Source organism: Psammomys obesus, unplaced genomic scaffold (genome assembly GCF_907164565.1).
Source record: "Psammomys obesus unplaced genomic scaffold, mPsaObe1.curated_primary_1811, whole genome shotgun sequence".
NCBI classification, from domain to species: domain Eukaryota; kingdom Metazoa; phylum Chordata; class Mammalia; order Rodentia; family Muridae; genus Psammomys; species Psammomys obesus.
In genome coordinates this window covers 1,220,262-1,245,261 of record NW_026596092.1, presented here as the reverse complement: position 1 = coordinate 1,245,261, position 25,000 = coordinate 1,220,262, and the positions used below count along the sequence as shown (strand labels likewise).

At 39.2% G+C, this 25,000-nt stretch overlaps 1 protein-coding gene across 2 annotated transcripts in view; it reads left to right on the top strand.

Annotated features, from left to right (window-relative positions):
• The window catches only part of Atp9b (ATPase phospholipid transporting 9B (putative)), a 219,926-nt gene that overhangs the window by 53,523 nt on the left and 141,403 nt on the right, over positions 1-25,000 (top strand). For both annotated transcript variants that reach the window (XM_055628015.1, XM_055628014.1), the window contains exons 5-7: positions 45-153; positions 10,056-10,114; positions 11,854-11,905. In XM_055628015.1, the coding sequence (XP_055483990.1) occupies positions 45-153; positions 10,056-10,114; positions 11,854-11,905 (220 nt within the window). The remainder of the gene's footprint in view (positions 1-44; positions 154-10,055; positions 10,115-11,853; positions 11,906-25,000) is intronic.

Genomic DNA, 25,000 nt, shown 5'->3' with positions numbered 1-25,000 from the left:
CTACTTTTTTTGTTCTGCTTTCTAAAATACTTTTTGTTTTATAGGGATTTGTCTTGGCTGTTACTATCGCACGTGAAGCGATTGATGAATTTCGACGTTTTCAGCGAGACAAGGAAATGAATTCACAATTATATAGCAAGCTTACAGTAAGAGGTTAGCAAGAGATTCTTAATTCTCCAGTCTTTGCTTAGTGTAATCATGCTCCAGGTGACATGGAAGGGAAAGTATGTTTGTATGCTCCCATCATTGCTTATGGTATCTGAGTTTCTTCTCTTTATTAATCACAGGTTCTTCACTATGTATCCCAGCTGGAGCCCCCTCCCCTGCCCCCTCCCAATCCCACCCTCTCTCCCTCATTTTCTCCTATGCCCCTCCCCCAGTCCACTGGTAGGGAGGTCCTCCTCCACTTCCTTCTGATCCTAGCCTATCAGGTCTCATCAGGACTAGCTGCATTGTCTTCCTCTGTAGCCTGGCAAGGCTGCTCCCTGATCAGGGGGAGGTGATCAAAGAGCCAGCCACTGAGTTCATGTCAGAGACAGTCCCTGTTCCCATTATTAGGGAACCCATTTGGACACTGAGCTTCCAAGGGCTACATCTGTGCAGGGTTTCTAGGTTATGTCCATGCATGGTCCTTATTTGGAGTATCAGTCTCAGAAAAGACCCTTGTGCCCAGAATTTTTGGTTCTGTTGCTCTCCTTGTGGCGCTCCAGTCCCCTCCAGGTCTTTCATAAGAGTCCCTGCACTCTGCCCAAAGTTTGTTTATGAGTCTAAGCATCTGCTTTGATACCCTGCAGGGTGGAGTCTTTCAGAGGCCCTCTGTGGTAGGCTCTTGTCCTGTTCCCTGTTTTCACCCTCTTCTGATGTCCATCCCATTTGCTTTTCTGAGTGAGGAACGATCATCTTTTCTTAACAGTATATAATGCTAGAGTTTCAGGTAGAGTTTTATTCATATTCTTAATGTGTATCTGTGCGCGCATATGTATATTTTCATAGTTATATCCAAATACACATGTGTGCATATACTCACAAACCTATATGACATGTCCTATTAGAATGCTATAATAGATTTGAAAGAAACCCAGCTGCTATGTACATGTGTTCTGGGATGCATAGTAGCACTTTACAGTGTGTCTTATTTTTAAATACAACCAAAAAGGTTCATACGGCATTAAGCATCTGAAGTATAATATGTTATCATTCAAGTGGCCACAGGTGCATACACATAGTGCTCCTTACACCCCGTTTGGGCCTTTAGCTCTAGTTATAACAAATACTTAGAGCTAATTTTCCTCTTTTTTCAGTCTGTAGTTGAAAAGGAAAGCAAATGGGGAACACTGTTACAGACAGGCCTGGGACAGCAGAAAACTGCCCCGATGAGTATACAACGTGGGCATACTGAAACTAATAAGAGTTATAACCCCGGAATTCTGTTGGAAAGTAAAGTCAGAATGGATATTGTATGTTCTGTCTGTATGTAGATACATATAATGAATTAGTTAGCTCAGACAATCTCCTTAAATTCTCTGTTTTTGAAACCTTATTGAGTGTGTGCGATAAAAAATTAATTGGTTTAGGACTTACTGATTAGTGTTTTCTCTATATTCATCCAGTTGTGTAGTCATCCCCATCCTCTAATTTCAAAACATTTTTAACAGTTCTGAAAGACATACAAAATTCACTAGATTCCCCTTTTCATTTTCTTTTTTTTTAATTTTTATTTTTTAATATTAATTACAGTTTATTTACTTTGTATCCCAGCTGTAGCCCTTCCCTCATTCCCTCCCCATCTCACCCTCCTTCCCTCATCTCCTCCTTCCTCCTCTCTAAGTCCACTGATAGGGGAGGTCCTCCACCCCTTCTATCTGACCTTAGCTTATCAGGTCTCATCAGGACTGGCTACAATGTCCTCCTCTGGCCTAGCAAGGCTGCTTCTCCTTTGAGGGGGAGGAGAGGTCAAAGAGCTAGCCTCTGAGTTCATGTCAGAGACAGTCTGTGTTCCCCTTACTAGGGTATCCACTTGGATACTGAGCTGCCATGGGACCTTTTTCTTTTCTTCTCCTTTTTTTTCCGCTGAAGGCCTGGGTGACTTCTGCTCTACTTTTTGTGTCTGGTTTGCCTACTGTGGACATTTGATGAGAATGGAGTCATATACTGCAAGCATCTTTTGTCATTGGCTTTCTTGGCATGTTTTCAGGGTTTACACATATTGTAGCATAAGGTAGTATTTTCTTTTTGTTGACAAGTAACATCCTATTGCACGGCACTCTACATTTTGTTTATTTCTTCAACATTGGATAGGCATTTGAGTTGTTTGTATTTTGTGACTGTTGTGAATAACAATCCTGTGAACACTTGTACACCAGCTTTTGCATAAATATTGTTTTCATTCTCCTGGATATAGTCCAGAGGGAGGTTGATAGATTAGGTGATAAGTCTGTTCAGCATTCTGACAAAAAAAAAAAAAAAAAAAAACACCACCCTAGTTCTTAATCGGCTGCATCATTAGGCATCCTTGCCAGCATGGGTTCTGATTTTGCTGTGTTCACTAGTACTTGTTACTGTCCTCCATTATTATTGTAGCAGGATGTCTTGTGTTTGCATTTGGTAATTTTTGAGATTGAGTGTTTTGTATGCTTATTGCACATTTATAAATATTTTTTGGATAGTTACATATTCATAACCTTCAACCACTTTTTAACTGAGCTGTTAGTCCTCACCTTGCCGAGTTGTTATACTCTTCAGCTATCTTAGGGTAAGTCCTTTGTCAGGTTTATGATTGCAGATATTTTCTCCCAATTTGTGGGCCTGTATTTTCACTTTCTTGAAGCACAAACGTTTTGTTTGGTTAAATTCTTCCACTTTTTCCTTTTGTTTGAACTTTTGATGTTGTAGCAAAGTAAAATTGGTCAACTCTAATGATTTTTTTTCTAGTAGCTGTGGTTTTTAGCTTTGCATTTAAGTCTGATCCATTTTCAGACATAGTGTGTTATATGGTTCCACATTTGTTTGCATAAATATCAAGTTATCTGGTACCATATGCTAAAAAGATAACTCTCACTACTCTACTTTTAAACTATTAAAGAGGTGAAGTGGGCTGGGGAGATGGCTCAGTTGGTCAAGTGCTCACTGTACAAACATGAGGCTTTGCACTAGGGTCCCAGCACCTTGTAAAAAACTGGTGTCACGGGGAACAGCTGTAAGGCCAGGATTTGGGGAGGGTGGATGTGGATTGGAGCCAGATTCCTGGAGCTCACTGGCCACAGTCTAACCCTATTGTGAGCTACAAGTTTAGTGAGACCATGCCATAAGGTAGAGAGTAAATGAGAAAGATAACTTGCTGTTGACCTTTGTTCTCAATGTGTGCACACACATGAGTACTAGCAAAGAAGGTAAGATTTACTTTTAAGAAAAAGAACCCTCAAAGGTGAGACAAATTAGGTTTGACTTTACATTGTTATGTTGAGGACAGTTTATAGATTGTATCTTATTTTGAAATTAGTTTTACTTTGATATTTGTGGTTAAGTAGGGAAAGGTGTTTTATGTGTTGGTGATTAGACTAGTGATGTCAGTGAAAATTAGTAAGTGTAACTATGATGTCAGTGCAGCATGCAGAGCAGGTAGATTCATGTGTTTGTCCTTCAGTAGAAATGCTGAAAAGCCAAGCAGAGACCTTGAGAACCAGCTTTGTGAGGTATCTGAAAAACGTTCACATTGCTAACTCCAGAGAAAGTCAACTGAAAAAAATGTTAGAAAATTTTTGGTGCTGTGTATGATTCTTCTGGCTCCAGATCCTTTCCAACTTAAGATGGCAGTCTATAGCCATTTTGCAGAACAGAGCTTATGTAAGAGGAATAGTGCTTGTCTTTTTGTTCAGACTGTGGATGTCATTGAGGAGTGACTCAAGGCACACTGGAACACAGGGTAGAAGACCAGAAAAGCAGCAAGAATTTCTCACATATATGTCAGAATAAAGAATACTCAAAGTAGCCTGGGGGCAAAGAATTATAGTTGCCATCTGAACCCCAGTGTAGTATAGTTAAGTGAGAGGCTGCAGAGTTAAGGAGGGGAATCTTTGTGATATTTGGATATTCAAATATCCAAACCTATATGGACGGGAAAGTTTTGAGATCTCCATACAGGCTAAGAAATAGGGAAGTGCTCAGAAAAGGTTCTGGGTCCTCTTTCCTACTCTATCATCTTAGTTGGCTTTTTTGTTTTAATATATGCTCTTTTGACTACTGTTACTTTATAGTTCTACTTACAGAGAATGTCATTCCTTCAACTTTGATGTTCATCTTCAGAGTAATTTTGGATAGTTTGGGGGTTCCTGAATACTTCTAGAATCAGCTTGTCAATTTTTATACCCTCTCTTCCCCAAAACCCACTAGAGATCAGACTGTTGGGATCACATTAAATGTATTGTTCAGCCTGGGGGAGAATTAATATGTCAAGCTTATTTAGGCCTTTAAGCTGTGAGAAAAATATCCCTTTCCCTTTACTTCTGTCTTTTAAAAACCTTCTCTTTTAGCACTTGGTTTTTACAGGGTTGATACAATTTCCTTCATGTTTTCTATGGTTGCTGTCCACTGAGTGGCTTGAATTAGGATTTTCACTAGATGAACTGAACTAAGATTTCATTAAACAAAGGAAAAAAAAAGCCTTTATTTCACACACACACACACACACACACACACACACACACACACACACACACACGTTGTTTTATTTTTTTCTCTGCCTCTCTACTTTCAAGATTCATCTATACCTGTAGTAGGTTCCCTGATATTGTCATGTGTTTTCTATGTCTCTTTTACATTTTCCACTTAAAGAACTACCTCAGCTCAGATGAAAGAGTACTGGATGTTATGAATTCCAGTATTTTTAGTAACATATAAATTTTCTACTCCTACAGAATTACAATGGATTAATCATAGAAAATAGATGCCAATGTCTTTCTACTGTTATTCCTTAGCATGTATCAACATGATAGACATTTGAATTTATTTGAAATTTTTTATTTTAAAGATTGCAGTTTGAGGGGCAGTGTAGCAATTAATATCACTTGCTACTTTTGCAAAGGTTCCATTTTCAGCACTCTCAATAGGCTGCTCACAACCTCCTAGGGAATCTAATCCCCTCTTGAAGGAACGCGCATTGCACTCGTACACACACACACACACACACACACATCTTATTGATTGATTGATTTTTGGGACAGAATTTCCCTGTGGAGCCTTGCTGTCCTGGAATTCAATCTGTACATCAGGCTGGCTTTAAATTGACAAAGATCTGCTTCTCTCTAAATATCAGATGTTGGGATTAAAGGTGTGGGTCACCACCGGCTGGCAAAAACAACAAAAACAAAAACAAACAAACAAACAAAGGCTTTTAAAATAACAGCTTGGGACTAGATTGGGATTAGAAAATAATTACTAAAATTTTCCCAAGTGGTCCTAAGCATACTTCAGCCATTTTGCACATGTATGTGAAACAGCTCAGTGCAAAGTGTGGGTGTGGTGTGTTTCAAACCCAGGCTGCAGGGAAGTAATGGAGCAGCTTGAGCAAGGGCTATCTTGAAGGCCTTTCATTTCCTTACTCTTCTGAGTTTGAACTTTGGGTATTGTTCATCCAGAACCCTTTCTTGTTGCCAATTTCCTTGTGAAGCCTCCAGTCAGAGATGATGATTGTTTGAAAAGGCTTGACTTGCTTGACTCTTGATGTTTTGTAATCTAGCAGATAGGCTTCTTTTATAGCAATCCTGTGGTATTTTCTGTGATCCTCTTTCACTGTTGGTCTCCGGGCGCTTGCTTCACATATGCCCAGGCATTTATTCTCATATTCTCTCATCCATCCATCCATCCATCCATCCATCCATCCATCCATCCATCCATCCATCCGTCCATCCGTCCATTTCTCTCTGTCTCTATCTCCCTCTTTCGCTCCTTCCCTCCCTCCCTGTCTCTCTCACTCTTTTTCTTTCTGTCTCCCTTTTTTCCTTCATCCCTCCCTTCCCTGTCTGTCTCTTCTCTCCTCTCTCTCTTCTTTCCCTCTCTCCTTTTCTCCTCCACTCTTTCTCTCTCCCTCTTCTCTCCCCCTTTCCTTCTTTCTTCTACCCTCAATCTTCAGATTACAGTTCATGTATAAGGTGATCAAGCATGGAAGGGGGAAAGCCTTTCAGGATAGAATTAAAAGCTTTTCATGCAATAAAGGAGGATACTTAAACTGCACTTTCAGATACTAGTGGTGTTAGAATCTACGGGTGGTGGTTTGGGTCTTCTGACATTAAAAGGACATCCTTCAGCCCTCTCTTTATGGCAAAGTAAAGTGGCTTGACAAAAGTCTTGAAGTTCCAGGAAAGTAATCTGGGCAGCTACTAGTGACCTAACCCATATGTAGAAGTGTTCCTACAGCAAAGATAGTGGGAATAATTCTTGACTTCCAGAGCTAATGATTTTGAATCCAGTTAAAATCAACTAGCCAAGAAAGAATATGGCATCTCCAGTCAGTAAAATAAAAGATAAAAGGTACCAAGGTTGGTTAGGTAAATGAGCCTGGCCAGACAGAAATCTTCATCTTGGGTTTTATTATGTAGCCCTTGTTGGTCTTGAACTTGCTGTGTAGATAAGAATGGCCTTAAACTCACAGAGATAAGCTGCCTCTACCTTCCAAGTGTTGGAATTATAAACATAGGCCACCACATGGGGCCTAAGTCTTTATCTTTTGATCGTAGTATTTTTGGATCTGTAAGAGATGCTTTTGAGCTATAAAAGACACATATTTACAATCAAAAAGAATTTTTTTCCCAGACAGGGTAATACTGTGTATCCCAGGCTCACCCCAAGCCCAGGCATGTAGCACTGTACCAACTATAAAACCTTTTGGTAAATCAAGCATGTTATTTTTCAGGACATATGTATCGTCCTTTGCTGTGGCCCAGGTACCTGGTTTTTGTAGTGTTTTATTGCTACTGTTCTGGTAATGTAGGTAACTGAATCTAGGATTTTGTGTAAGTGCTCTACCATTGAGCTACAACACTAGTTCATTTAAAATTTTGAGGACTCTAACTGTCCCCATGTCCACTTTTTACTCGCATCTCAGATCCCTGTGCTCTGCTCATGTCGTTGCTTTGTGACCACCTACAGTGTGACATATAACCTTTTACATTTTTGCTGTTTGTTGTATGTATAAGAAAGGTTCTTAGCCAGGGCTGGAGCAGTGCAAGTGCTGCATTATGTCTTTATATCCCTCTTGGGGCTTGCTATCACTTGTCAGCTGTGCTCTGCCAACACAAGAGGATTCTGCTTGGCCAAAACACCACAACAATCCAGGTGTAAAGATGAATCATGGTATGATACCACCCAACAGTGCTTTCATAGATTCTAATTGGTTTTATTTTTTACCTTTTCTAGTAATTGACATAAACAGATCTGTCTGTACAGATCTGTTGTGTTTGCTTTATTCAGGGTTCTTTACAGACCTAGGACTGATAGTATACAGACAAACACACAGACGAACACTACCCTGTAGGGTTTCATTGTATAGTTGTCATCTCTCTCAGAGATCGGAACCTGGCTCTTCCCAGATTTCGGCTATTCTGAGTAAAATTTATAAGGATGTTTTCATTTAAGTTTTAGTTTCTGTTGGAGAAACACCTCAAGGTGAAATTCCTTGCCACCGGGTGGATAAATACTTAGTTTTTGTTTTAAGTGGAGCAGGTGTCACAGCACACCATCTCATTCTAAGTTTAAAAGCCACTCGGATACTTAAGGTAAGCATTAGATGTGTGTAAAAAGTACGAGTGCTGTTGATGGAGTTATTTATTATGAGTTTACAGAGATGACACTTGCTTTGTGCTTAAAATTCTGCAGAGAGGGCCTTTGTTGATGGGACAAAGGCCAGGGTGTATCAGGGTAAGCAAGGACCATTATGCAGTTGTAGGGTGAGGTACTAGGTGGGCACAGAGCAAGAACACTGAAAATAGAAATACACATTAAGAAAAGATAGAGAATTGATTTGAGGCTTTTCTAAAGAACTTGCATATCATTATACAAACTTAATTATCTTCTAAGTTATTGTTAAATATTGGAAGTTTTGGTGTGGAGATAAACCTAACCTTTAGGTTTTTTTTTTTTTAGTGAGTTCCGTTGGAGTTCAGATTGAAGTAGAGAAATTACGGTGGAATCTGTTTGGTGTTATGTTCTGCACATACAGTTAAAAATAAGGAATATCACTAACACTGAGAAGCTGGGCATGTGTGCAAGGAACTTCAGAGGAGTACAAAGCTTGGTTCCTGGGGATAAGCCCCGTGGATGCTTTTTTTTGGGCAGGACCCTCTTAGCCATTCTGCCTTTACAGCACAGTGACAGGGATCAAATGTTAATTCCTCAGTGGAGAGAACTTGTTGAGAACGGGTGGCTAGACAAAGAGGACCGAAGGGAAGATGTGTAAATTTCACTTTGAAGAGGAAATGGAATAGGCAGCAGAAATGGTTGAAGAGGGAACAAGGTAGGAGAGGGAGCTAGAATGACAGTGCCTGGAAGCTTAGTGTAACCGTGCTGGCAGGGAGTCAAAGAAGGTTTCCCCTGTTTTAGACTTTCACTTGCTGGCTGGGAAGCTCTGGTAAAATTGGTTTGATCTTGAAGACCACTGCTGTCTTCTGCATAAAAGGTAGTTGCAGTTCTTGGTTCGCCTCACTGAGAAACATGGAAAAAGGAATAGTAGCGCTGTACAATGTGCAGCTTTGGAAACTGTGGTGCAGGGAAACTGAGCTTCCTAGGAGGTTTTTAGGAAATAAGGCTTTTTGAGAACTTGATAGGAGTAAAGTTCAGTATGAAATCTGCTTATCTTAGTTTTTGGTAAGATCTGACTTTATTAAGTTTGAATAAAATGCACTTAAAAGTTGCAAACAAACCAGTGATAAGAGCTGTAGCTCTGAAACCAGACCAACTGGCCGCCCTAAAAGCCAGAAGGAGGGCTAAGACAGGGGAGGGAGTGGTTTGTTTGAGTTTTCATTCAGGTTATTTGCTTAACGTCACGTTACAGGTGATATTTTGTAGACAGTTAAGTATAATACATACACATCTTTATGTACGTACACAGCTATTGAGTATTGGGTATACAGACGTTAAGAATTTACTCAATATGTACATAGAAAAATTACTTGGAGTAATAAAACTATTAGTTCTGTCCCGTATTGGCAAAAATACTAGTGGGTGATGAGTTTATAAGCATTTTGCTTTACTTTCTCGTGTATTTTGTGCCAGTCAGTATAATTCATGGTATTGAGAATGTGTACATTTCCATTACTACTCAATTTCCGTCACCAAATTAATTTATTTAGTAATGTTCCTAATCATTGCTAACTTCACTGGGAACTGAAACACTAAAAAAAAAAAAAAAAAAAGTGTGAAGAACCTTCCACATGTAATCCTTACTAATTTACCATGAAGAAACCCTTGCTCTGTTGTTGTTGTTGTTATTATTATTATTATAGGGTAGTTATTTATTTGTGTTTGGTAGTTTAGTAATAAGCTTAATTATGTGTGACTGTGTATATCTGAAATGTAACTTGAAAGTATGAGGAGAGAAATTTCTGTTTTTAATCTTTTTTATTTTTATGTGTTTTTGTCCTAGAGTTATTTTTAAAGTATTATAAAACATTACTCTCCCATGGCAGCTTAGTATCCAAGTGGGTACCCTAGTAAGGGGAACAGGGACTGTCTCTGACATGAACTCAGTTACCGGCTCTTTGAGCACCCCCCCAGGGGGGAGGAGCCTTGCCAGGCCACAGAGGAGGACATGGCAGCCAGTCCTGATGAGACCTGATAATCAAGGGTTAAATGGAAGGGAAGGAGGTCCTCCCCAATCAGTGGACTTGGAGAGGGATGTGGGAGGAGAAGGGAGGGTAGGATTGGGAGGGAATGAGGAAGGGGGCTACAGCTGGGATACAAAGTGAATAAACTGTAATTAATTAAAAAAATAAAAATTAAAAAAAAATTACTCTCTGGTACACTGTTGTTTCCCTGAGTTGATTGGTCTTCTTCTTTTTTTAAAGGTAAAGTGCAAGTTAAGAGTTCAGACATACAAGTTGGAGACCTCATCATAGTGGAAAAGGTTGGTGCATTTTTAATATATTTTAGATCTGTATGTACATCAGTCATTAACACGAGCTTAATTACAAGTAAATTGACTTAAAAAACTGTTGATATGTATTTTAATTTTTAATATGCCTTTGTAAGATTTGATGTATGTTAACTAAATTTAGATGTTTATATATTCTTGTCTTGCTAAAGTTCTTTTCAATGTGTATAGGTGAAACTATACTTCAAGCAAGACATATTTTAATTGCTTAATGTATCTCACTTGACCTCAGAATTGTGTTCAAAATGTTAAAAATTTTATATCAGTTTTCAGAATTTACTTGTCCAGGTGGCTGTATTATACGTAAGTATTGGGTCTATTTTTTATGGTTTAAAATTTTAAAGAGAAAAAAAAAATAAAGAGAGAAAATGAATGAAATCTAAAGAGCACTGGAAAAATAATTTAGCCACAATGAGAAGAAAAAGTTCTAAAAGAGGCAAATAAGGTATGGAACCATTTGGGATTGCTTGGTCTGGGAAGTGAATAGGTGGTGGCCAGGTGAAGCTTTCTCTTGGAGTACTGTCCAGCTGTGAGCACCTCTACACTGCAGGTGTCTCTTTGTAAGGGACATTTCTTCCTGATGTGCTGTCTCTGCCTCATTCTGTGGTGTGAGTGCCACATGCTCTACTCAGGTGCGTGACATCAGCTCTGTGGATGTGTCTTCCTTGGGAATATCCTTGCTCTGGGATCTGTACTCTTGTGAAATTCCTAGTTGAATTTTAAGTCTCCAGGGAAGATTCCCATTTGGCTTCCTGAAAACTGTTTCTTTTTCTATTTTGTTGTTATTAACATTTTATTTAAATCAGAGAACAATTTGCTCTCAGAGGTTCTTTGCCCAGCAGTTTAGTTTCTGTACCTTGGGACTGGTGAGATGGTATGTTTTCTGCTGTGGCAGTCTTAGCGTTTTCAGTGTGCCTTTATTCTTAGTGTTAGAAAGGAACAGCTGTATCATGTCTTTTTTAGCTGTATTTTTATTTGTTTTCATTATTCATGAACTGGAGAGTAAGTCATTTCTTTATGGTATATATGAAAGTTTTTACTTTGTTATTAACAGATATAATTTGTGAAATTATATGAAGTATTGTTTTAATTGTATACTTTTCCTTCAGATTGATTTTTCCCTTTAGCATTCATAGAATTATTAATAATAATTACATGCTTGATTAGTGACTTGTAAAGGTTATTCTGTGCCATTGTATCTTTAGTTACTTCCTTTTCAGTTTCACAAGAGAATAAATCACTCCTCAAATTGTGGGCATTTTTCTGGATTTTCTTTTTCTCATTTGTCTATTTACCTAGTCTTCTTGTTTTACTGATGGCGTGCTCTGTGGTGTCGGCCACAGGACAACCACTGTCTACTTTCCAAGGCATTCTGGAATGAGTAGAGGCAGTTTTTATGAGATAACACTATTGTGTAGTATGTATGGTTAAGATGCCATGACAATAATAACAATTAACCTTTTCCAGACAAGAAAGGTCTGTATGCCATGTTTATGGCTTGCTGTTGTTTTAAAAATATCTACTCATGAATTACAATGTTTATTTTTTCATATGAAAATTAGAAATAATAGCTTTTCATTACAATTTTACTTTAAACATTTTAATTGACTTTATTGGCTATTTCTATTATGTAGAGGCATGATATTAATTTAATTTATTAATTTTATTTAATGTTAATTTAAATAGTAATTGACATATTACTCTTTTTGCAGAACCAAAGAATTCCATCAGATATGGTATTTCTTAGAACTTCAGAGAAAGCAGGTAATTTTTAATGTTTTCTTTTACATTACTGCAGATTTTTTAGTCTTGTTTGTTGTTTATTTGTTTGCTTTGTTTGTTTTTTTGTTTCTGACAAAATAAAAAAACCACCACTTTTTAACTGTGTCTGACCTGGAGCCTAGGCTGAACCTGAACTCAGAGAAGTCTACTTATTTCTGCCTTCCAAGTACTAGGATTAAAGGCAGACAGCACCATGCTTAGCTTGATTTTTTTGTTGTTGTTGTTGTTGTAGTTGTTTTTGTTTTCGTTTAATAGGTAAAAGCAAGTTTTCTGCCTGTAGTTTTAAAAAATATTTTAAATTCATTTATAAATACATTTAACTGTTACTATTTTAAAAGATGACTTTAGTATTTAATAATTGCTTAGAAAGTTATCTGAATGGATTTTTATTCATATTAGTTTTGAGGACTTAATTATTTAAAAAAGTGTTACTCAGAATTTGATTGCTGTTTTACATTTTCAGTTTTATTTACTGAGCAGCATTACTTCCCACTTTTTTTGTATAAGGAATTGTTGTGTTCTTACAGAAGAGAACAACCTCTAGCTGTAGGTTTCATACACAAGGAAGAGACCAAAGTTTCTCTTTTTAACTAGTTACAGGTACGGGGGGGGTATGACCACCAGCTCATGGTCTGTGTTTGTGGGAGCACGTAGCTGGCCCTAGTGTAATCATCTATTATGCAGGTCCTCTCGCATAGTGGAAAGAAGTACATGTGTGGGTACAGACATTTTTGGCCTAGGTGAGTTGCCATGGGCTTTATGGGAAGAACCATATTTTAATGACCTGAACTTTGAACTGAAAGCCTGCTATAACCAAGGTGAAAAGTCAGTGTCACCTGGGCCAGTTGGTGACTGACCTGGCCATGTAGGCACATTTTTCTTGTCTTTGGGCTGAGGGCAGCTTATCAAGTAATGCCCAAAGCTCATTTCTGCCCTCCACTTATGGTTTGTACAACTAGCCCCAGCATACATGTTATTTGTATGAGTGCCCTTAAAAGGACTGGCTTGGATTTAGAGTTGGTTACTTATTTTTCTTATGAGGAAGTAGCAGACTTTCACAATAAGACCTTATGTTAATTGTGTGTATCTGTCTATGTGCATTTGTGCATGTGATGCTGGGGTTTTGAGCCATCCATGTGGATGCCTGCACTGGAACTTAGATCCTCTCCAGGAGCAAGTGTATGCTCCTAGCTCTTGAGCAGTCTCTCCAGCATAAGGCAGAGCACTTTGAAAAATCATGCTAAATAGAGATTCTCTGAAACACTGTGAGTGCGGTGGCGACTTATCTTGCTGGAAGCATTGCTATTAGGAGACAGTTTATCCATGGTAATCAAAGGACCTGTGACTCAGTGTTAATTTTGTGTTACTTAGTGTCAGGTTTTATTTTTTCAGCTGGTGAATATAGACACTGGCTAGGTGCTCCTCAGATTGTTAAGTATCGAAATAACAAGTTTTTCCTTTATTGGCACTAGAGAACCCCTAACTGATGTTGAATCCAAGCTACTTACCAGAAGTTGTAGTACTGATGTTTATCCAGAGAGCTTTTCTTCTTAGAATGTTTACACTTCTGTTTTGAAAATGCCATTTGGCAGTATTAGGATAGTGTGCTCATTTCCCAAACAGTTTTGTCTCATAAGTGTGTCACTTGCCCTCCTATTGTTGCAGTCCAGCAGCAGGCTTCATTTCTGACGTGGTACCTTTGGAGTGGCAGTGTTGTGCAGTGCAGACTGCCCAGCCCAGGAGGACTTTGTCTTCTTGATGGTCTGAGCTCTGTGGCTGTGGGCATGTATGAGTATGGCTCCCTCTCCATTATGTGCATGGCCCCTTCATCCTGCTCGAGTTGATGTCTAGTGTTTTTTAAGCACTTTCTTTTCAGATTTATTTAATTATTATTTATACAGTATTCTATTTACATGTATTCCTGCAGGCCAGAAGAGGGCGCCAGAACTAGATGGTTGTGAGCCACCATGTGGTTGCTGGGAATCGAAGTCAGGACCTTTTGAAGAACAGCCCATGCTCTTAACCTCTGAACTATCTCTCCAGCCCTATGTCTAGTATTTTCATAGGAGGGTTATTTATTTATTTATTTATTCATTTACTTCTCTAGTCATAAGGGATATTTGGAATTATGGAGTGTCTTTTTGATGTGTTTCCTTTTTTTTTTTTTTTTTTTTTTGTGCTATCATTATTTTGGTACCAGAGTAGTGCTGGCCGTAGCATCCATTAGGGATTATTCTGTCCCATCCTACTTTTTGGAAGAATTTGTGAAGTGTCTTAATTCTTTAAATGTTTGGTACAATCCATGCATGAAGTGATTTGGATCTGGCCTTTGAAGGTCTTTGTTTTGGTTTTTAATTTCTTAATTACTGGCTAAAGGCTCACTAACATTGTCTTTTCTTTTTGAATCAGTTTTTATAGTTTGTATCTCTTCTTTCAATTCATCTACTTTAAGTTTTCTTATTTATGGGCATGCTATAGTTATTCCCTCATGGTTTTTTGAAACAGTTTCTGTAACAATAGTAGTTATGTCTCCTCCTTTGTTCTTGGGTTTTAATAATTTGAATCTTCTGTTTTCTTTGTTACTCTGCTTAAAAGGTTGTCAATGTTATTGATCTGTTGAAAGAACTAACTTTGGGTTTTAATGATTTTCTCAGTTGTTTGTCGGTTCTTTATTTCTTTATTTCATTTATTGGCATCTCTCTTTCTGTTTCTGGATTTTTGCGACAGGGTTTCTCTGTGTAACAGAGCCTTAGCTGTCCTGGTCTCACTTTGTGGACCATGCTGGCTTCAAATTCAGAGATCCACCCTACCTCTGCTAGGAATGGTGGGATTAAAGACATGTACCACCATCTTTTCTGTTTTTGGTTAAGGTTGATCCTGGGCCTGTAGCTTCCTAAGGTAGAAAGTTAAATTTTTGATTTGGGATTGTCTGTTTTAATATGGGTGTTTATAATCATAAAATTTTCCCTGCTCTTTTATAGGTTGTCTCCCTAAGTTTTACTCTGCTGAATTTTATTTTAATACCTATTAAAGTATTCTCTAATCTCTTGTCATTTCATCCATGATCCATTGTTTGATGATTAATTTGTTATTTAATTTCCACATTTGTGATTTTCGTAGATGTTCTTCTGCCCTGATTTCTAGGTGGTTCTGCTGTGTCTTATTCTCACTCATCCAAAGATGGGTCATGCTTTAGCTTTGTGTGTCCTTGAATGTGCTTCATGTGCCACCCACGCATCAGGGTCGGCTGTGCTCCTTGGTGTGTCTGTTAGCTCTAATCAGTCCTCAGCATTGCTCTTCTGTTTATGTCTGTGACTGAAGGTGAAGTGTTATAATTTGTATCTATTTTTGCAAGCTTCATAGCAAGTGTATACCCCTATGTAATGACTCTTACTCTCCCTATGGCCTGCTGCCATTCTTGCTTCACCCTCAGCTTCTTCTCCATTCACCTTTCCTGTTGCAGAGCTGCATAGAGGAAACATATATCTACTGTGACCCACTCTCTATTTGGTGGCCTTGGTCCTATCTCTAAAGCAGTTTTGTCAGATGCTTTTCTATGGCTCTTATCTTTCCCGCCTGTCTATTCATCTCAGCCAGAGACTCACCCTTAACATCATGGAGTGCACAGAAGCCCTCTTACAGGCGGTTCCATCTGTGCCTCTCTTTTGTTGAGACCCAGTCTCTTCCTTACCTTGGAACTTGCCCATGGAGAGGAGCTCCCTCACAGCTACCCAAGTGGGGTTCTTTGCATTCTCTAGATCCCTTGCTTTTGTGCTCTGGGCATTTTGATGTGCTCCTCCCACCCTACCTCCTTCCCAGGCCTCATCTGTGAGCCTACGTAATTACTTATTCTCTTATTTTTCTTGTGGGGATGTGGTAGTTACTTTTCTATTGCTTTGATAAGCACCACAGACAAGGCAACTTTAAGAAGGAAGAGTTTATTTGGATTTATGATTCTCTAGGGCTAATAGTCCATCATGGTGAAAGGAATGGTAGCAAACAGAGGGCATGGTGGCTGCAGTCAAAGCTAGGGGCTCACATCCTGAACAGAATCAGGAAGCTCAGGGAGAGCAGGGGTTGGGTAAGAAGTGCCTACCTCTAGTGACACATATCCACTAGGAAGGCCACACTTCCAGCTTCTCACTATCAGCTGGAAACCAGGAGTTCAAATACATGCGCCTATGGGGAATGGTCTCATTCAGGGGAGAGGGGATAATAAGAAGGCTGTCCTTAGCGCCTCCGGCATGAATTATTTCTCAGGATTCTGTTGCAGATGCACCTACTTAAATGTTCTGCATTTTGGCAGGGTTGGGGTGATGTCCACATATTCCTTTAATAATCATTGTCCACTGGTTATTCATTGGTCCTGGTGGAAGATCCATGGCTGATAACTTAAAGAATTTGGCTAGTTTCTGCTGTTTGTTTGGAATCTTTAATCCATTTCTATATAGTATAATTATTGATAAGATATTATTCACATTTGTCACTTGCAACTAATATTTTCATTGTCAATATAGAGAAACAGGTTTTCAAATGTTTGTTTTGTCATTCCTATTGACATTACCTGTTATGGTCTCTGTCTAATAGCATATACAGTATAATAGGTAACTGTTGGTTTGAATGCAAATGGCTCCCATAGGCTCTTATGTTTGAATGCGTGTTCTGCAGTTATAGAACTGTTTGGGGGGGGGATTAGGAGATGTTGCCTTTGTTGAAAGAGATAAATCACTGCAAATGGGCTTTTGAACTTTAAAAAGCCCATGTCACCTGGCAGTGGTGTACACATTTAATCCTAGCACTTGGGAGGGGAGGCAGGCAGGCAGATCTTTTTGTGTTTGAGACCAGCCTGGTCTACAGAGATAGTTACAGGACAACCAGGGCTACACAGAGAAACCCTGCCTCCAAAAAACAAAACAACAACAAGCTTGTGCCACTCAGTTTGCCCCTCTCTCTGTGCCTTGTAGTTGATACCTAAACATGTAAGCTCTTAGCTGCTTTCCCAGCACTATGCTTCCCTGCAATGATGGTCACAGTCTCACCATCTAAAATGTAAGCAAGCTTCTAATTAAACACTTTTATATAAGGTGCTTTGGTCGTGGTGTTTTGTCACGGTAATAGAAAAGTAACTAAGATAGTAAACAAAATATTTGCATTTGAATGGTGCTTTTACACATTACAAATGACTGTGGCAGAAATATACATAAGAAAATAATAGCATTTGAGCTGGGTCTGGAGGCTCACATCATTACTCTCATCACTTAGGAGGCTGAAGGAGGGATGTTGTAGTGAGTTTGAGGCCAGCTAAGGTTATGTTCCAGGCTACTGCATTACAGAGTAAGATGCTGTCTTAACAAATAAGCAAGATGGGTGACAAAAAATAATACCTAAAATACAAAAACTGTTTTGTGTGGTAATTAAATTTCAAAGGAAAAGATAATATAGATTTTATTAGTGGGTGAAAATTGTAATGGTATGCAGTACTGTAAAGCTGAGAGATGGTTACAAATGCTGAGTTTTTAGTGGGATCTGAGGGCTACAGTCTGAGAACACCGTCTTTAAAATTATGCAGTCCCTAATAGTTTTAGAAATTTGCCAATTTCCTCATTATCTTCCACTGCATCATTGCATGGCCTCAGGAATCAGCAGAGAATGAGTGGAACACCAGAGTATTAGCAGGTGAGGTATTTTGTGTTAACCAAAGATAGAGAACAGCTCAGTCTATACTATTTTACAGTCTTGCCCTTTGTCTCGTGTTGGTGGGAAGGTTTTTCTCAGTGGAAAAGTGATACTCAGTATTTTGGTGGTGATGAATCCACTTGAGAATCCTAATTGTTTTGCTGTAGAAAAATGTACACAGTTTGCATAGTTTACTAAATTTGCATTATTTACATATATAATTCTGTGTGAGTATTTGATTTAGACCTCTATGTCATCATAGTCTGACCTAACCTATTATGGTTTTATTATTGACTTCTGTTTGTGAAATTTAAATTGTTAAAGTGTTACTCAGTCAGGCATGGTGTCTCCTCCTGTAATCCCAACAGTCAGGGAGGCAAAGGCAGGCAGATCTCGGTGAGTTTGAGACCAACCTTGTCTACAAAGCAAGTCCAGGACAGCCAAGACTACACAGAGAAACCTTGTCTCAAAAAAAAAAAAAAAAATTACTTCTCACTCAGATTTCTTTTACAGAATGTACCAAATAGTTTCCAAATTTGATGAAATGTCTGTCATAATATTTCCTTTCATCTGGATTCAGAAACTTCTGGGTGTTCTCTTTTTACTCTCTTTTTTTCCTCATTTAATCTTTTTTTAATTAAATTATTATTTTTTTATATTAATTACAGTTTATTCACTTTGTATCCCAGCTGTAGCCCCTCCCTCATTCCCTCCTAATCCCACCCTCCCTCCCTCCTCTCCTCCCAAGCCTCTCTCCAAGTCCATTGATGGGGAGGTCGTCCTCCACTTCCATCTGACCCTAGCTTATGAGGTCTCATCAGGACTGGCTGCATTGTCCTCCTCTGTGGCCTGATAAGGATGCTCCCTCCTTTGGGGTGGGGGAGTGGACAAAGAGCCAGTCACTGAGTTCATGTCAGAGACAGTCCCTGTTTCTCTTACCAGGGAACCTAATTGGATACTGAGTTGCCATGGGCTACATCTGAGCAGGTGTTTCAGGTTGTCTCCATGAATAGTCCTTGGTTAGAGTATCAGTCTCAGAAAAGACCCCTGTGCCCAGACATTTTGGTTCTGTTTTTCTCCTTGTGGACCTCCTGTCCTCTCTAGGTCTTATTATCTCCCCCTTTTTTCATAAGATTCCCTGCACTCTGCTCAAAGTTTGGTCTTTTTACTCTCTTAACTGTAAAACTTGGTTGAAGTTTGTTTTATTTTGTTTTTTTCAAGTCAGGGTTTCTCTGTATAGCCCTGGGTGTACTGGACTCACTTTTGTAGACCAGGCTGGCCTCGAACTCACAGAGATCTGCCTGCTGCTGCCTCCCTGAGTGCTGGATTACAGGCATGAGACTCTACCCAGCAGGGTATCAAAGCATATGCTGAGACTCATAGCTAAACTTTGGGCAGAGTACAGGGAATCTTATGGAAAAAGGAGAAGATAGAAAGACCTGGAGGGGACAGAAGTTCCACAAAGAGACCAACAGAGCCAAACAATCTTCAGAGACTGAGGCATCAACCAAGGACCATGCATGGAGATAACCTAGAACCCCTGCTCAGATGTAGCCCATGGGCAGCTTAGTCACTATAGGGGTTCCCTAGTAAGGGGAGCAGGGGCAGTCACAGGTATCAACTTGGTTTCCTGATCTTTGATCAACTCCCCTGGTGAGGTGGCCTTACTAGGCCACAGAGAAAGAGGATCCAGACAGTCCTGATGAGACCTGATAGGCTAGAGTCAGATGGTAGGAAATGAGGACCTCTTCTATTATTGGACTGGGGGAGGGACATGGAGCGTAAGAGGGAAGGAGGGTGGGAATGGGAAGAGATAATGGAGGGAGCTACAACTGGGGATACAAAATGAATAAATTATAATTAATAATAATAATAATGGAAAAAAGAAAAACTTATCACAAAAAACTTACTTGAAGTAACAGTCAAAATTTAAGTATAAAAGTAACATCCGTGCCTTCAGCTTCTCTTGTTCTGAACTCATGGTGGCATATCACCTCCAGACCATCAGCTTCCAATTCAAGGTTTTCGCTGACAACAATTCCTTCCCTTTGTTTTCTAGTATCCCGACTCTTGATTGCACCTGCTTCATGTTGAGATTGCTCCTCACTGGGTTTCTGTATAATCACAGGCTTTATGCAGTTGCACAAACATTCTTGACCATATTTTCTTCCTCTGCATTAGATCTTACTCGTGCAGCAGTGTTTCACACTGTTGTAACTCTTCTCTCTGGGATGAAGAGGGACATTTTACATGAAGGTCAGCAAAAAGTGCTTGTCTCTTGTAAGACTTTTAAGTAATTAAAGTTTCACTGTTGTCTAGTTATTTACCGAAAATAAACACTCAGATTTTTTTGTGTTGCTTTTCAATTTTGGTTAAAATATGTTTGTAGCTTATTATTTCTTGTAATAAAATTCTAAGCTTCTGTCAGTGTAGGAGTCCTGAGTATAGCACTATGCTTTATTACTGGACGATAACCTCTCGGTGCCTACCAATACAGCATGGTAAGTCAATCCATGGCATTATATTGACTAAGTATTAATAAGAGTATTCTATTGACCATGCTGGATTGTTTAGAATGTAAATGGAGCTGTTGATTGATCTGGTGACTGATGACTTAAATTCCAATTAATCAATTGCTCCATCAATTTCTTAATTCAGATCAAATATCTCCCAAGTGCACATAGTTCTTTTAGTGGTATTAGTACAAATGAATGCTTTAGAACTAATTTTCATCAATCTCTTAAAAATGCTAATCTATTTTTCACCTCTATGTAAGTGCTAACACTATAGTTTAAGCGTTTGCAACACAGTACAGTTCCTCAGCTGTCACTTGTTAGTGGGGTGAGACTAGGGAAGTGACACTGTTCATACCCACATTATCTCTATAGAAAGATTTATCTTGCCATCAGTTTAAAATTTTTATGTAGTCATTAAGTCATATAAATGATTTAAAAATCAAGCTTAATGGTCAAAGATCTCATATTATAAATCCACAGCCAATGTCTATTATTCTTTTCTAGGCCATGGACTGTAGCTCATCTCTCAGAGCTAGTGGGTATGTGAGCAGGTTGCCTGCTGGTGCTACAGGGCAACTTGTTCCACTGTGACAGCCTCAGCTTCCTCACAGGGTCCCCCACTCTATCACCCCTGATGTGGCTCTTCATGTTACATCTACACACACCAGCTGATTTTAGTTTGAGGTCACTAAGTCTGTCCTTTCCTGTCAACTCTTGTCAGTTATACAAAATAACATCAAGTATTTATAAGAAGTCTGTAATAGGAATAAGCAGACCAGTTTAATATTTTATTTTTACTGAGCTCTAACTAGTATCAGTTATAGCTAGTGCTTTGGGTGTAAAAATGTTACTGGATTGGTATTGATAAAACAGCCACCCTGGCTACACTTCAGATTTTGTTGTAGCCCTTTCCTCTGTCATATTAGTGACTTGAAGTTAGCAATTTTCAGTCTTCACAGTGTATACTTCTTTAACATCACACATACCTTTTATCTTTAAAGGACTTAGAGTGCACTGTTTATTGTGCTTACATTGTTTGATGTGTTAGTGTCACTTCTGTGTGAGAAATAGAAGACATTTCAGAGTATCTCACCTGTTCTTATTTGCAGAAACTAGAATCTAGTCCATTGAAGTTTTGTTTACTTTTTCATCAGAATATATACTCACATTTAAGAGAAAAAAAAAATCAACCTGGAGTAAACAGTTAACTTCAGAGTTATCTGATCTTCGTTTTTTTAAACCAAGCTTTAGTTTTTCAGTCAGCATGTGAAGAATGTTTTTCTGTTGACAGTGTACAACAGTTTGTTTAGTCAATTACACATATCTTTCAAAGCACATATACCTAGGTGAAGGTCCCTTAATGTAGCATCGACTGATAAAGCAAATGGTTGGAGTCCTTTTACAGCTCTTGATCTGGTATCACGCTTCACAGCTGATTCAGATCTAGAATTCCAGAGTCATTTTCACAAGGACAGTGGCCATGCTAAGATAGTTAAAAGGGTTAAAGAAACAGTAATGATGCACTCACAGAGTTGGGACACATTTTAGACAGTAAATTGGCAGCAACTGTGGTTACCTGAAACTTCATTAGTTGAACAACAGAATGGTTCTTATGCACAGCAGGAGCAAGGAAATATTCACTGGCTTGGTATAGACATTGTTTCTTCTCTGGCCATCAGAGAAGTACAAAATAATTAGAGGATGGATTTTTAATTTCAGATGGTTGTGTAAAAAGGGTTATCGGACTCAGCTCTGTGAATATATAGTATTAACTACTTTTTATCTTTTCAGACTTGAGAAATAATAAAAATGATAATCAGTTAATGCTCTCATATAGCGTACATTCTTGGCAGACTTCAGGAAAATTTTCCTTTAAGTTTTACAACATGGTTTCCAAGTAAGCCTTATTTTTCTCATCAGGTAGATGAAAAGAGAACAAAGCTGAGGCTCCATAATATAATCTGGAAGCTTCCATGTGCAACAGTTAGTACACTGTCAGGCTAGCATTGGGCTCCAGGCTCTCTGCTTCTTTCTTCTGCATTGTAGTACATTGTTGGTGCCCTTAAGTTTTGTTTGTGGGGTCTGTTATGGTTAATCTTTCATTACAACTTGACAGATTTTACATCACCTCAGAACTTGTTGAGGAATACCACTGAGTGCACGACTGAGGACATTTCCAATGAGGGTGCCGGAGTGGGGAAGAGCCACTCTGAACAACAGTGAGAATTCGCAGACCGCTCCCCCAAAGGGAAACATCAGAAACATCTCTAACATTCACACTTTTCTTTTGCTGCTTGTCCTTTGTCATGTGACTAGTTGTCCTCTGCCACACACTTTTGCTGCTGAAATGATCTGCTGTACTTAGGACATGAGACCAGATAGGTATGGGTTAAATTTGAGAAAACCAATAGTCAACATTCATCTTTTTCTCTGTGGCTGTGGCAGGCATTATTTCACAGTAATGAGAGCTGTAACTAAAACAGGGTTACTTTTCTGCATTGTAGCTTGCTGAAAATGTCCGTGTCTTTATTTGACTAGCATTCACGCTTGTGTAATCCGAGGGTCTCTAAGAGCTGCCAAATATAAATTATCCTTGGTTGAAAATTTTTACCAAAGAGAATTTCTGTGGCAATTTTAAATGTTCTGTTATGTATCTCTTAAGAGTAATGGTTTCAATATTTTTCAGACTTCTTTTTTCCTAGTAAGAATAGAGTTGAGTCAATGGCAACTGAGTCATGACCTTCTCCTTTTTCCTTCTCCAGATCTACTGTAGGCCCCTGTAGCCAGAATGTCAAACAACTCCAAAGTACCTGTAGCTCCCAGGTTAAGAAAAAGACCCTAACTGTGAGGTACTGTTTTTCCATAGTGTGTCTGTTTTCCCCAGACCCATCTTTCAGATCCCCGTTGAAGCAGACCTAGGATAAAATACTGAAACAACTTTTGCTGCCATCTCCTAGACATATTCAGCACATACTCAGGCTCACCATTCTATCACCCCAGTGAGTTCCAGCGGGGTTAAGGAAGTCTGTGAAAGTACTACTGTCCCAAGTGTCTTAGTCAGCGTCCTATTGATCTGAAGTGACACTATGACAACTCTTATTTAATTGGGGCTGGCTTACAGTTCAGAGGGTTAGTCCATTGTCATCATGGTGGGAAGCATGGAGGAATGCAAGAAGACATAATGTTGGATGGAGAAGTGGCTTGAGAGTTCTGTGTCTGGTTTCGTAGGCAGCAGGAAGAGAGAATCACTGGTCCTGGCTTTAGCATTTGAAACCTTAAAGCTCTCCACAAGTGACATGCTTCCCCCAACGTGGCCACACCTACTCTAATAAGCTCATATCTCTTAATACTTGTCATGTTGTATTACTATTCTCTTATGACCAACCATCCAAGTCTATAAGCCTGTGGGGGCCATTTCTATCCAAACCAGCACACTAGTACACCCCAGGCTCACTTGAAGAGCAAGTGTTTTGTGGGTCCAAGGATATGGCACAGAACATCTGCTCAGAGGGAGAAACAGGTGCTGAGGACAAGATACTCTTTACCTTTACCTGAAGACTTTGGAGAAGAGCCTGGCAAGACTCATACCTAATAGGGGCATTGTTGGGAATCCAGGAGAGCTTGGTAACCAGCTTGGTAAAGGTGGCAGCGGTCTAGCCAAAAATTTCTCAGAGAGTTTCTGGAGTAGGCTCATCCTGGGGTAAGACGCTGCGTGCTGGTGCTAGAACCTTAGGAGACACAAGAAGGGACTGGTAAACACTCCAGAGTATTTTCCCAGAAACACACAGCCCTTTAGCAGGACCACTCCTAGTGGCCCAGGGAACACTCGAGGTGAAGGATATGTTGAGATTGTATAATGACAATGATGTTCTGCTGAAACTACCAGTGCAGTAGCTTCATCCTTCCTCCCCCATACTCAAGCTTGAAACATTGTAAGTCAAGAACTACAAGCCGCTGTACCCTGGGGAGCTGCTTCAAGGCCATTCGAATCCAAAGGACAGAGTCTCTACTTGGATTTTATCTCAACTGCAAGTGAGTAGGGAAGATAGACCTCACTCTCTCTGTCCTCTATTGCTGCAGCGCTGGGCACTGACTATGTGGCTTAGCCTGAGGGCAGAGCAGAAGCCATCCATGGCACTTTGGAGGATGTTTGTTTCAGGTGTGAAAGGCTGGCGTGTTTGAAGTGTAAGATGGGCTCAGAATACTGGTGAATGGGATTAGTAGTGTTTAAGACCCCGGCCTTTCACAAGATGAGTTTGTAAGGGAGGGAATAGAAGGAGCCTGAAAATTAATAGTGATTTGAGAACATGCTGAGAACAGGCCCCTGGGAGGTAGAGGTGTCAACGGTATTCCTTCAGAAGGTAGGAGGGGCCGCTGATAGGGATGAGGTGGATAGAGGGTCTTCTGGGACTTAGACGTTGTTATAGCTATTTGCCATTTAATAATTCATAAAGTATAACAAGGTTTGTGGTTTTTGTAACTTTTATCATTAAAGTCTAAAAGTGACTTGAATTCTCTGTGAATAAACTATAAATTTGATGATTATTTGTTTTCGTTTTATTTTGCTTTTTGTGGTGTTGGAGATTGAATGCAAGGCCTTGCAAATATTTGGCAAGTGCAGTACAGTAGGTTACACCTCCAGCCCTGATTTTGTTACTTTTTTATCTTTTATGTACTTTCTTCTGTTGTTTAAGAATTGCTTTATAACAAGCTTGCTGTAGTTTCTTCTTTAAGTTATGTAGAGTGAATGATTTCCAAATGAACAGTGTAAGATATGATCACGAAGAACCTTCTAGCTTCTATTCTATTCTATTCTATTCTATTCTATTCTATTCTATTCTATTCTATTCTATTCTATTCTATTCTATTCTATTCTATTCTATTC